Genomic DNA, 13,851 nt, shown 5'->3' with positions numbered 1-13,851 from the left:
AACCTCCTAGTTCAATTCAAATAAGGCCGAGGCAATGACACAGTGTAGTGTTTTTGTACTAAATGGTATCTAGGTCTAGTCTCCCTTTCTTGTAGGAGGCTTTAAAAGGTCACAGAACAATAGTTCTTAACTTATTCGGGAGGGGTAGCACAGGTTATTAATCCTCTTCACAGAAAAATTTACACACACATACAGTTTTGCATGCCAGTTCAGTAGTTTCATATATATTAATATCTCAGGTTAAGAAAACTGCCTGTGGGGCCTTACTCTAAGAACTCAGACATTCTCACAGGTGGCAGTGGCAGAAAAATCACCTGGTTAATGGGTTTGTTGACAAAAGCCCCCACTTTTCGGACAAAGATGGTCTCCAAGACATCGTGAGGTGAGGCCCGTCCCTCGCTGCTGTTTGATACGGTTTCAGTATCCTCACTGGAGGAGAAAGGTTAAGTTAGTACTCGTTCTCAAACCACAGCAGGACGACTTAGTTCACTATAAATACACCATCTGGTGGGGCTGTGGCCTAGGGCAGGAGTTGGTCCCCACTGGCCCATCAATGGGAGATGGCATTATGTGGTCTGGCTGATGCCACTATTGCCCTGCCTTTTGAGTTGATTGTAGAGGGCTGCACTTCCTGGAACTACTAAAATTTCTAGCTTTTCTTCTTCTTTAGTTCCAAATTTGATTCCTTAGCCTGCCAGAGATCTCTTTACCCTTGACAAATTGCCTGGGCTAAGGTTCTCTAGGCTCCCTGCCATGTTTCCTCCCCTCTCCTCGCCCCCAATCATCCCTCCCTCAACTAAAGGTCTTTGAATGACATATTTAATTTGGCTGTTCCCACTCCCTCCTTCCCCAGCCTTTCAGACTGAAGCTGAGTCCTGCACAGGGGGCCCTAAGCAGCAGCAGTGGGGGCCCATGGCTGTGGCTGCCAAACCAGCAGTCACAGCCCTGCAAGCAGCAAGGGTTAGGAAAAGTCCTCTGGCCAAAAACGGGGATTCAAGGTGGGCAGGAGGATTGTGCAGTCAAGTGGCCCCTGGACTCCAGCCAGCAGGGAGGACCTGTACTATGCAAAGGCTTTTGAGCTCTTATGACCTCCATTTAAGAATTTCCACACAGGGGCCTCTGTCTTTAGCTACTCCTGGACATGTCCCAAGAGTCAAGGCTCAGAAAACTAGAGTGTAAAATGCCTTTAATCATCTAACAGAGGGAGAAAAGGGAGAGGATGGAAGTTTGAGAAGCCAGGAATGACATAAATTATTTTTCCTGATGGATGGCACACACACACACAAAAACCTTCCTAAATGACTCCTTCCCACTTTACCGTGGGAATGAAAAAAAAAATCAGGAATTTCTATCAGGAGAAAGTTCATTTAGAATGTGAGGGGGCAAAGTAATCTCAGTATCTCTGGGGCCTTCAAAATCAAGGGAGGGTAGGGCAGGTCAAAACAGCCCATGGCTCCCCAGGGAGAGTGAAAGCATCGTGGAAAGAAGGGGTGGGGCTCTGGAGTCAGAGAATCTGCTCGCCCTTGTGCCCTGTGAGCTAATTGAGCTCAGGCCAATCACTTAACCCTTCTGAAAGTTTCTTGTCTTTAAATAAGCAGGTAACAGTGGTGACTTCTGCAGGGTGGAAATATGAGAACGTTCACTTCCTATCTAATGTCTTTAGGATTTGAGTTTTACAGAATGTATCACTTCGGTAATCAGAAAAGACAAAGATTTACATTTTTTTAAATGAGGAAAACAGTTGTTCCAAAGGCTCTCCATGAGGCTCTGACACAGCAGAAAAAGGAGATCAATCCCAACTACAACACAGACATACTGTGGCCCAGACTTCAGGGCTATGGTCAACACCCTGTTCTGGTTCTTGGGAAACACTAAGGACTGACTCCAAGGATATAAATCTTGGGGTAAGAGAAAAACATCTGACAACCCCTTTACTGGATAAGGGTGACAAGAACCGAGCTCCTGTTTCCCGTTGGTACTGAAGTTCCACGCCAGCTTCCTGACATCCCAGCAGATATATCAGATTCTTACCAGGGAACTTCAAGGAGTCTACACTTTTTCTCTTTCATTTAAAAAAAATATTTTTGAGGCTGTGCATGGTGGCTCACGCCTGTAATCCCCGCACTTTGGGAAGTCAAGGCGGGAAGATCACTGGAAGCCAGGAGTTCGAGACCAGCCTAGGTAATATGACGAGACTCCCATCTCTACTAAAAATACAAAAATTAGCCAGGTGTGGTGGCACGCGCCCGTAATCCCAACTACTCAGGAAGCTGAGGCACGAAAATCACTTGAACTCAGGAGGTGGAGGTTGCAATGAGCCATGATTGCACCACCGCACTTCAGCCTAGGCAAGAGAGTGAGACTCTGTCTCCAAAAAAAAAAAAAAAAGGAAAAATAAATTTTTTTGAGAGACAGAGTCTCACTATATTGGCCAGGTTAATCTCAAAATCCTGGCCTCAAGCAATCCTCCCACCTTGGCCTCCCAAAGTGCTGGGATTATAGGTGTGAGCCACCACTCCCAGCTAGGAGTCCATGCTTTGGGCTCAAATGCCATGTCCCAGCCAATGCTGAAAGTTACTCTTTACTGATTCTAAATAAGCACGTGTGTCAGGGAGCCCAGGCCCCGGCCAGCCTTCCCAGAGACAGAGCCAAAATGTGAACTCACCTACTGGAGGGTGTGGCAGCACAGTGGGTTCCGTCAGAAGGGGTGCAGGTTGCCAGTCTCTCCTGGTCAGCCTGGGTACCATGGACAGGCTGGTTGGGAGCAAGGGGTACCCCACCTTCCTTCCCAGGAACCATCAGCTTTGGGGAAAAATGGAAAGAGACAGTGAATCATGGCATGCCAGGCAGGAGGGGAACCTCACATTCTAGCATGATGGTATCTGCTTTTGACTTTTTCATCACCAACGCTGCCACCAAGTAGGTAGCAATCCCTAGATCTTTATCCTCTCTGAAACTCAGTTAATGGAAGAAATGCACGGTAATGACTAATGACTACAGAGGAAAAAGGAAACGGAGAAAAATCCTGGAAAAGTCTTCTTTCCTTTCTGAAGTCTAAGAGGCTCCTTCCTCTCGAGTCACTTTTGGTTTCTGAAGTTACGAAAGAGTTTTGCTTCAGAATATAGCACTTAGAACATATCCCTCTGCCTTGAGAGACCCCTCAATTGCCTCCGGGCAGGGGAGGCAGCACTGGAAACCCATAGTCCTCCCCATCTTTAAAGATACCTGGTGAGGGTGTGTAGCATTTAAGCCAGCAGCAAACACTACTGGATAAGCCAGGTCAGCTGATCCAACGCCCAGGGCAGCAGGCTGATAGGAAAGGCGAGAGCTTGAGAGCTAAGCAAGAGAAAAACAAAGAGGAGAAAAGGAAAGGCAAGGAAAAAATAGGCAATCCCAGAGTGTGACAAACAAGATGGCTCAGTAGAGAGATAAGGAATGGCTCCCGCCCACATGCCCACAGTGCAGGGGGCCTGACGTGATAGGGGTTAGGGACAGATGAGGCCGTTATTAGAGAAGAAAACACAGACTTGTTTGTACTGGGATTGGGATTCCAAGCTGTGGAGCTTCCCAAAGGCCTCAAATAAGTTCCTTGCTCCCCGTTTTCCCAGGGGCTGAGCTAACTGTTTCAGTGCTAAGCCCAGCAGATGTGTGGAGCACAAGCCTGCGCAGAACTGGTAGCCGAAGTCATTCAGGTTCTCCAAAGTCATTCTATTCTCTCCTTTGTCCTGAGGCCCCTTTGACATAGAGAGTCCTCTTCTCTAATCACACCCTCCATCACCCCTGGGTATGGGAATGTTGCTATTTATATTGAAAAAAGACAGAATACCAGTTGTGAGTTGTTTATTTAAAAATCTGATATAAATAACTCCATGTATTTTTCACATCAATGGTAGGAGGAGGGGCAGATGAAAATTCCCTATTTTAGGCTGTTGGGCCATGGCTGTGTCCTATTAAAATCTATTACCAAGCCTCAAAATAATCCCACAGAACACTTGGGACATTTAAATAACTGTACCTTATAATTTATTTACAATTTTTAAATAAAAGGATGCCATCTGATTATACCCCCTTCTTCCCATTATGGACTCACTTGATGGGAAAAGGCCAGTCCTGCCATGGGGACCCTCAGGGTGTCCGTCACCACAGGAGTAGGGGTCTGAAAATGTGCCTTTGTGACAGTAAACACACACTGTGCACAGACACACACAGAGACAGGAGAAACCAAAAAAAAAAAAAAAAAAAGAAAAGGGACTTGAGAAAGAAGTGAAGAAACTCTGGAAGGGGCAGTAGCAAGAGAGGCCAGAACTGACACTGGAGTCAGGAGTGAAGCAGGGCAAGGGCGTGGGGCTGTCTTTCCAAAGGGACAACTTGGAAGATTCCTAGAGTGATGTTTATTTCAGGGCATTCCATGTATGCCTGTTTCCCTGATGAGCAGTTAGAAAACAAAGCTGAGGTGAGCTGGCTACAACTTGGCAAAAGAGAGAAACTTGAGTCAACCATTAGTCTGTCTCTACTCAAAAAAGACAGGAAGTCAGACAGCAGCTTCCAAAAGAAAGGTCTGACTGCAGATGCAAGGTGTGCTGAAGATGAGTAAGGATGCGGGGCTTGTAATGTTCAACTGAAAGCCTTTTTCAGGAAACCCAGAATCTGCAGGACAGTTTCAAACAGCTGAAGGGGTGGCTGGAACTTGAAGAAGCTCAGATGCATGCTTCCTACGTCATTCCAGGGAAGACAAGTGGGTGTGCAGGGGTGTGTGTATGCGTTCTTACAGTCCCTGATGGCGTAGGTGAACCTGATGAAGTAAAAAGCTGGGGGCATGTTGAAAACTCTTATGATTTCAAAGCTACTTAAGGGCATAATGATTATGGTCATGATGATTATTTTGGGTCTTACTGTTCCATTTTTTTTTTTTTTTTTGAGATGGAGTCTCACTCTGTCGCCCAGGCTGGAGTGCAGTGGTGAGATCTTGGCTCACTGCAATGTCCACCTCCCAGGTTCACGCCATTCTCCTGCCTCAGCCTCCTAAGTGGCTGAGACTACAGGTGCCCGCCACCACGCCTGGCTAATTTTTTTGTATTTTTAGTAGAGACGGGGTTTCACCGTGTTAGCCAGGATGGTCTCGATCTCCTGACCTCGTGATCCGCCCACCTCGGCCTCCCAAAGTGCTGGGATTACAGGTGTGAGCCACCGCGCCTGGACTGTTCCAGTTTTAAACCTGACCGATTAGCTAATTAATGCTTAGAACTAGAGGCAGGACCTTAGGCCACACAGTAGGTTCATTTCTAGACTCAACTCTGTGCCCAAATGGCACAACGATCCTTATACTGTTGGCAAAACCAACAACATCACATTAACATGTATTTACTGGACTCCAGCAAAAGCTCCAATAGAAGTTGCTGAATTGAGTAATTATGCAAGTCACTAAGAAAAATACTACATTATTAACAGGAATAATATTAACAGGAATGAGGAGAAATGATAGCAAATGATTGTCTCTCTACTGCCAAGAGAAATTAGGTTCAAAATTGAGTACTTTTGTACCAAATTGTACCAGCCTTGATCAGAGGTCCCCAGGGAGTAATGACAGGGCTCACTTATGGAGTGCAGGCTGTTGATAAGAATTTGGTGTGATCTAGTTTTAAATTGCGATAAGACACAATAAGAGACAGTTACCATTAAAAAGATAGCCTCTAGTCACACAGGCATACAAACTTTGATGCAAACACCAGGTGCAGAAACTACTAAACTTCCATTTACTTTTAGGTTCAACTTTCCATTGTATCAGGGAAACAGACAAACTGATTTGGTTAAGGCCTAGTCTCACCATCCCTCATATCTCCCAAGTTACAACTTTATTATTTATGAATCTATTACTTGTAAAACAGAACTGCTTACTGAAATTTAAATTTGACATATCTTTTAGAACAGCTGGGATGAACTTATAAAAATAAAAAGAAAAATATTAGACATATCTACAAGTTAATTACCTAAAAACAACAACAACAACAAAAAACCCTGCTTCCATTAATGTGCACTAGGAAGAAAGTAGGTCTTTGTCTGCTTTTTTTGTCAATGCTACTCTGTGTCAGTAAGCATACAAGAAGCTCCCCTGACCAGATCACTGCTGACATTCATGCCTACATATGTTCATGAGAGCAGGGGAATGACAATTCTCAAACCCCCAAACTAAACTGTTTTGGCAACTTCAGAACAAGAATCTCTTTCACCCAAAACAAACTAGGACAATAGAAACAATAGTGATCCATGGATTTTACAACATCAATCACAGACATTAACTCCTGCTTTTGAAACAGATTACAACTGCGAGTTTATTATTTTATTTTTTTTGAGACAGGATCTCGCTCTGTCACCCAGGCTGGAGGGCAGTGGTGCGATCTCAGCTCACTACAGCTTCAACCTCCCAGGCTCAGGCGATCCTCCCAGATCAGCCTTCCAAGCAGCTGCAACTACAGGTTTGTACCAACACACCTGCTAATTTTTTTATTTTTGGTAGAGACAGGGTTTCACCATGTTGCCCAGGCTGGTCTTGAACTCTTGGGCTCAGGCGATCCTCCCTCCTTCCTTGGCCTCCCAAAGGGCTGGGACTACAGGCATGAGCCACTGAGCCCTGCAGAACTATGACTTTTTTTTTTTTTTTTTTTTTTGAGACGGAGTCTCACTCTGTTGCCCGGGCTAGAGTGCAGTGGGGAAATCTTGGCTCACTGCAACCTCTGCCTCCGGGGTTCAAGCAATTCTCCTGCCTCGGCCTCCTGAGTAGCTGGGATTATAGGCACCCACTGCTGGGCCCAGCTAATTTTTTGTATTTTTAGTAAAGAGGGGGGTTTCACCATGTTGGCCAGGCTGGTCTCAAACTCCTGACCTCATGATTTGCCTGCCCTGGCCTCCCACAGTGCTGGGATTACAGGCGTGAGCCACTGCGCCCGGCAGAACTATGACTTTAATCCAATATCTTCTCCAACAACCAAAGATGGAAAAAATTTTTTAATTTTTGGAATTACAAAAACAGTACTTGGGAGACTGAGGTGGGAGGATGGTTTGAGCCTGGGAGGCGGAGGCTGCAGTGAGCCAAGATTGCGCTACTGCACTCCAGCCTTGGCGACAGAGCCAGACCCTGTCTCAAAACAAAAGAAAACAAAAAACACAGAAGGGCTGGGTGTGGGGGCTCAAGCCTGCAATCCCAACACTTTGGGAGGCCAAGGCAGACAGATCACTTGAGTCCAGAAGTTCAAGACCAGCCTGGGCAACATGGCAAAACCCCATCTCTACAGAAAATTAAAAAAATTAGCTGGGCATGGTGGCATATGCCTATAGTCCCAGATACTCCGGAGGTTTAGGTGGGAGGATCACCTGACCCTGGGAGGTCTAGGCTGCAGTGACCCATGACTGCACCACTGCACTCCAGCCTGAGTAACAGAGTGAGACCCTGTTTCAAATTAAAAAAAAAAAAAAAGGCCGGGAGCAGTGGCTCACACCTGTAATCCCAGCACTTTGGGAGGCCGAGGCGGGCGGATCATGAGGTCAGGAGATCGAGACCATCCTGGCTAACATGGTGAAACCCCATCTCTACTAAAAATACAAAAAATTAGCCAGGCGTGGTGGCGGGCACCTATAGTCCCAGCTACTCGGGAGGCTAGGCAGGAGAATGGCGTGAACCCGGGAGGCAGAGGTTGCAGTGAGCTGAAATCGTGCCACTGCATTCCAGCCTGGGTGACAGAGCAAGACTCCGTCTCAAAAATAAAAGGGAAAAAGAAAAATTGAAAAAAAAAAAAAAAACCAACAACAACAGTAAATAAAAACACATGGACAGCTGATGAATTTGTCTGGTCCTCCAAATAAGAAGTTGAAACAGGAGAATCTGGGCTGATTTAAAGGCAAGTAGAACTGAGGTAGATCTAGAAGAAACCATCTAATGTGAAAGTCAATGAGGAGAGCAATACTTAATGCAGGCAGAAGAGGAATCTGGAGGCAAGGAAGCTGAGGATGAGTGACTTGTGGTGGAAGGCAAGAAATGTGCCCCAGCAATTCAGCCAGCTGCAAAAATGACTGTTTAGCCAAAGCAGCCTTGGCGCCACACACATTACACAACAAGACCACAGGGGTGCTTTCTCTGGGGAAGCTGACAACAGTGTTTGGAGCCTGTGTTTTATGAAACTGGGTTTGCCACTGAAGACTGAAGTGGAAAAGTTAATGGTTAAAAATGTCTGGATAAGGAATACACACAAGCAGAAATCTGTGTCAACTATAAAGAAAAGTTGTACTACTGGTTTCTCCCTGTCATTTTATGCTAAATAATTTTTGGCTCTTTGGGGCCTCTTCCATTACTAGAAATGAAATTTACCACTCAATAGAGAAGTAGCTATGAAGTTAACAAGTGTAAGTTAGACAAAATCTCTGGTGTCAGAATGCATTTGGAATTCTGTGACTGATGTTCTAGGGAATTTTAAGATGTCACCAGGAAGGTAAGGGCTAAATGTAATCTTGAAGGTTATGAATAATTACAGACTAGAAATACTATCTTCTGGACAAGAAGGCTCTCTCTTACCCCTCAAAGTAACCCCTTTGAAACAATCACCACCACTATCAAAAGGGATTGTAGCTAAATTTGGACACCATTTCATAAAGCCCATATATATACCAAAAAACTACCACCACCCCAGAACCTGCTTCCCCCTACCTGGGATGGTGGGGAGGTGGAAAAAGAGGTGGTACACACTTCTTGAGAGTCTTCTACAGATGGGTATATTACTCCAGTGTCCTCACCAGCAGTTCTAAAGTGAAAAGAAAGAAAGAATGAATTTTATGGTGGTGGCAGTCAATTTCAGAAAGGCTATAAAAGGTGATTAGATAGAGATGGGACCCGTGCTAAGAACGGTTTCACACAGTTCGTACTGGCAAGAAAGGCATGTGGAGTCCTCAATAATTTCAAACATTCCAGAGAGTGGCATTCAGAGGTTTGACAATGTTTTGTTCTTGTTTTTCATTTTTAAGACAAGGTCTCACTCTGTCACCCAGGCTAGAGTGCTGTGGCACGTCTCACTGCAGTCTTCCCAGGCTCAAGCAATCCTCCTGCTTCAGCCTCGAGTAGCTGGGACTACAGGAACGTACCACCATGCTCAGCTAACTTAATTTTTTGTAGAGACAGGGGTCTCCCTCTGTTGCCCAGGCTGGTCTTGAATTCCTAAGCTCAAGCAATCCTCCAGCCTCAGCCTCCCAAAGTGCTAGGATTACAGGTGTGAGCCACTGCGTCCAGCCTGTTTTTTAAACCCAAACATCTTACCTGACCTATTATTTGAGAGAGCATTTTCTTTTCTTTTCTTTTTTTCTAAATTGGTAGACTCACCCACACCTGTAATTCCAGCATTTTGGGAGGCCGAAGCAGGCGGATCATCTGAGGTCAGGAGCTTGAGACCAGCCTGACCAACATGGAGAAACCCCATCTCTACTAAAAATACAAAAATTAGCCAGGCGTGGTGGCGCATGCCTGTAACCCCAGCTACTCGGGAGGCTCAGGCAGGAGAACTGTTTGAACCCAAGAGGTGAAGGTTGCGGTGAGCCAAGATCACGCCACTGCACTCCAGCCTGGACAACAAGAGTGAAAATCCGTCTCAAAAAAAAAAAAAAAAAATTGGTAGAAACAGTGTTTCACCACATTGCCTGGGCTGATCTCCAACTCCTGGGCTTGAGCAATCCACAGATCTCAGCTTCCCAAAGTGCCGGGATTATAGGTGTTAGCCACCATGCCTGGTCTGAGAGAGCATTTTCTTAAGCCAGGCCAGGATTGGAGCCACATCTGGGTTTTCAAAGAATTATCAGTAGTAGAGACTCCACGAAACAAGTATCTAAACCCTAAAGCCAAGCCTATTCAATTTCACAAGTCTATCACATAAAGGTACTATCCTTCCTGATATACATCTAGTCTAACCCCTGTTTTCTGAGTTCTAGACCTGGAGACATTTTATTCTGATATGAAACTAATGTGCCAGATGGTAACCTGAAAACCAATTAATTTGTCAAGGATATTCCACAAATCACTGCCACTCTTCTAAGGCTCTAAGTAACTTGTAACTGAGAAAAGTCTTTTTTTTTTTTTTTTGAGACGGAGTCTCACTCTGTAGCCCAGGCTGGAGTGCAGTGGTGCAATCTCAGCTCACTGCAACCTCTGCTTCCCAGGTTCAAGCAATTCTCCTGCCTCAGCCTCCTGAGTAGCTGGGATTATAGGCACGTGCTGGCATGCCCAGCTAATTTTTGTATTTTTAGTAGAGATGGGGTTTCACCAAGAAAAGTCTTATCACTAACATCAAGATCCAAAATATCCCAAGAATTTTCTGAGACAGTCTGTATATACTAAGTCTTGGTGTACCTAAGAGGGAGCAGAAAGAAGGGAAACTGGCCCATTTGATTTCTCTCCATGTGGGGTCTCCATCAGTGGCCCCCTGCCCACTGGAGAGTGAGTGCTGAGAAAAGTGTTCTATGCGCTTGTGCAGGATGGATGCTTCTGCCCAGCTGCAGTTTGGGAGAGCACCTTTTCACATTCCTCACCTGTAATTGCAGGGGTGCATGGGAGAGGAGCTGGGATAGGGACGGTCCACAAAGTGATCAATAATAATCCCCATGATAGGTGGGGTCCTCTCAAATTGCCTGTAATACAATAAGCAGATTCCAGTATTTGTTAGAATGCCTTTCCAGCCCCCACAAAGTCCTCAGAGGGCCCCTCACCTTACATCTGTTGGCAGGCACTACCAGAGCTTTAACTATCACAATCCCTAAATATAAACCACCAATCCTACGTTCTGGACAAACTGGCTCTGGGACACTCAAATTCTCCAATCTGGCAACTGCGCTCTCTCTTTATTCTTCTGAAGGTACTGCTTTCAGCAAAGCTGAATTGTAGGTTTAGTCTTAAAGTTTAGGAGAAAAAAAACTTCAACATTTTCGGAAGAGTTCTTTTTGATTCCAGGGCTCTTCCTCACCTGGTAGACATGAATGCCAAGTTAATTCTGTAAGCACAAGAAAGAGTGATGGTGCCCACAGGGGTGCCCACTGTCCCAACACGAACTGTCTGGAAGCCTAGGAGAAGAGATACATTATTAGCTTCTTTTGCAGAGAATACTGACACTGCCCCCAGACCGTCTTTCCCTGAATTATTTGGCCTATTGTGTAATCTCTGGCATTATCCACTTAGCACGTTAAGTGCAGCAGCCTTAATTTCATATGTGTGTGTGTGTGTGTGTGTATGTGCGTGTATGTGTGTGTATATATAGGTTTCTTCCCTCTCAATGTATTCTATATTGAGCCAATATTGGCAAGGGAAACAGCACTCTATTTATAGATAAAGCTACCTTCAAAGAGATAAAATAACTGTTAGTTTTAAGGCCTGAGAAAGTTCTACTAACCAGCCCTGCAAAGGATACATCACATGCTAAAAAAGACAGTGAAGGAGCACTAGAATGTCACACAAACACTTCAGTTTAAGAAGTAATTGCCTTCCACCCAAGCTGCCACTCCACGGCTAAGTAAAGAGCCAAGGCCTTGCAAGTGACACTTTCAACAAAGCTTTCCTGATTTTCTTGGTTTCATTTCCAATTTTTCAAAATTTTTGTTGTTCATCAGAAACATTTAACATCCTCACTGTAGAAAATTAGGAAAATATACAGTTTTATAAAGAGTAAGAAAGAAGACTGAGTTCCTGGAACTTTGGGAAAAATTATTTGGTTACTCTGGCAGATCAGGGGTAACCTGGACCACCTACCTGCATTCTCATCTTTTCTTTACTTGTATTATGCATATTAAGATGACAATCTACATATTATAACAAGTAGAAACGAAGCTCATCTCTGAAGTTAGGAGAGCTCTGAACACTACGATGTTTTTCAACCGTTGATACATACCTTCTCCTAAGCCACTCAGCTGAACTTCTCCAAAATATATCCTGTATGGAAGAAAAAATAAGAAATGTTACCTGATTCTTTACTCCTAAGGGCCTCTATAGCCAAAACACGTAGAAACAAAATAAAACAAAGCCTTCCTTACTCATCTGCTCAAATACCTCTGCTGATGGAGCATTAGTAATTCCTACTACTTCAATTAAGCTACAGGCATGGAGACGTACAGAATGGGTTGGTTAAAAAATAAGGAAAATAAGGCCAGGCACAGTGGCTCATGCCTGTGATCCCAGCACTTTGGGAGGATCACTTGAGGCCAGGAGTTCAAGACCAGTCTGGGCAACATAGCAAGACCCTGCATTGACAAAAAATAATCTTGCCGGGTGTGATGGTGCATGCCTGGAGTACCAGATAACTGGGAGGCTGAGGTGGGAGGATCACTTAAGCCCAGGAAGTTGACGCTGCAGTGAGCCAAGATTGCACCACTGCATTCCAGCCTGGGCAAAAAGATGAGACGTTGTCTCAAAAAAAGAAATGAGGAAAATAATAATTAAGTGGAAACTGCTATTTAAGTTTCTTCTCTCTGCTACTAAAATGTATTTTAAAATTATACCTACTGAGAAATAAAGAATATATAAATAAAAGTGGCCAACAGGTCTAGGATTGCTACTAGAAGGCACTGGTTTTTTTTGTTTTGTTTTGTTTTGTTTTGTTTGAGACGGAGTCTTGCTCTGTCACCCAGGCCGCAGTGCAGTGGCATGATCTCGGCTCACTGCAACCTCCAGCCTCCTGGGTTCAAGCTATTCTCCTACCTCAGCCTCCCAAGTAGCTGGGATTACAGACGCATGCCACCACGCCCGGCTGTTTTTTTTTTTGTTTGTTTGTTTTGCTTTTTGAGACTGAGTCTCACTCTGTCGCCCTGGCTGGAGTGCAGTGGTGCAATCTCGGCTCACTGCAAGCTCCGCCTCCCAGGTTCATGCCATTCTCCTGCCTCAGCCTCCCGAGCAGCTGGACTACAGGCACCCGCCACCACGCCCGGCTAATTTTTTGTATTTTTAGTAGAGACGGGGTTTCACCGTGTTAGCCAGGATGGTTTCGATCTCCTGATCTCGTGATCCGCCCGTCTCAGCCTCCCAAAGTGCTGGGATTACAGGCGTGAGCCACTGCGCCCGGACCTGTTTTTTGGTTTTTTTTGAGACAGTGTCTCGCTCTGTCGCTCAGGCTGGAGTGCAATGGCACCATCTTGGCTCACTGCAACCTCCACCTCCTGGGCTCAAGCGATTCTTGTGCCTCAGCCTCCCAAATGGCTGGCACTACAGGTATGCGCTACCATGCCTGGCTAATTTTTGTATTTTTGGTAGAGACAGGGTTTCGCCACGTTGCCCAGGCTGGTCTTGAACTCCTGAGCTCAAGTGATACGCCCGCCGTAGCCTCCCAAAGTGCTGGGATTACAGGTGCAAGCCACCATGCCTGGCCTGTTTTTCGGGTTTTTTAAAAATAATTTTTGGTAGAGACAGGGTCTAACTATTGCCCAGGCTGGTCGCAAACTCCTGGCCTCAACTGTTTTTTTTGAGACAGGGTCTCAGTGTGTTGCCCATGCTGGAGTGCAGTGGTATGACCACTGCCCACTGCAGCCTCAACCTCCTGGGCTCAAGAGATCCTCTCACCTCAGCCTCCTAAGCAGCTGGGACTACAGGCACGTGCCACCACACCCAGCTAAGTTTTTTTATTTCTAGTATAGACAGGGTCTCGGTGTGTTGCCCAGGCTGGTATCGAACTCCTGAACTCAAGCGATCCTCCCACCTCATTCTCCCAAAGTGCTGGGATTACAGGCGTGAGCCACTGCCCCTGGTCCTGGCCTCAAATTATTCTCCCACTTCAGTCTCCCAAAGTGCTGGGATCACAGGCATGAGCCACCATACCTGACCAGAATGTACTAGAGTTTGAT

The 13,851-nt window shown here is 45.5% G+C and overlaps 1 protein-coding gene across 50 annotated transcripts in view; it reads right to left on the bottom strand.

Annotated features, from left to right (window-relative positions):
• ATG13 (autophagy related 13) overlaps positions 1-13,851 on the bottom strand; it is a 57,317-nt gene that overhangs the window by 6,308 nt on the left and 37,158 nt on the right. For 19 of the 50 annotated variants that reach the window (XM_054661067.2, XM_024346811.3, XM_063782444.1 and 16 more), the window contains 6 exon segments: positions 11,910-11,950; positions 10,992-11,088; positions 10,561-10,659; positions 8,696-8,789; positions 2,666-2,802; positions 315-429 (listed from right to left, as the gene is read on the bottom strand). In XM_054661067.2, coding sequence (XP_054517042.1) covers positions 315-429; positions 2,666-2,802; positions 8,696-8,789; positions 10,561-10,659; positions 10,992-11,088; positions 11,910-11,950 — 583 coding nt within the window. 50 annotated transcript variants of the gene reach the window in all.

Source organism: Pan troglodytes, chromosome 9 (assembly GCF_028858775.2).
Source record: "Pan troglodytes isolate AG18354 chromosome 9, NHGRI_mPanTro3-v2.0_pri, whole genome shotgun sequence".
Classification (NCBI taxonomy): Eukaryota; Metazoa; Chordata; class Mammalia; order Primates; family Hominidae; genus Pan; species Pan troglodytes.
Note: the sequence above shows the minus strand (reverse complement) of the source record. Positions and strands in the feature narration are given on the sequence as shown.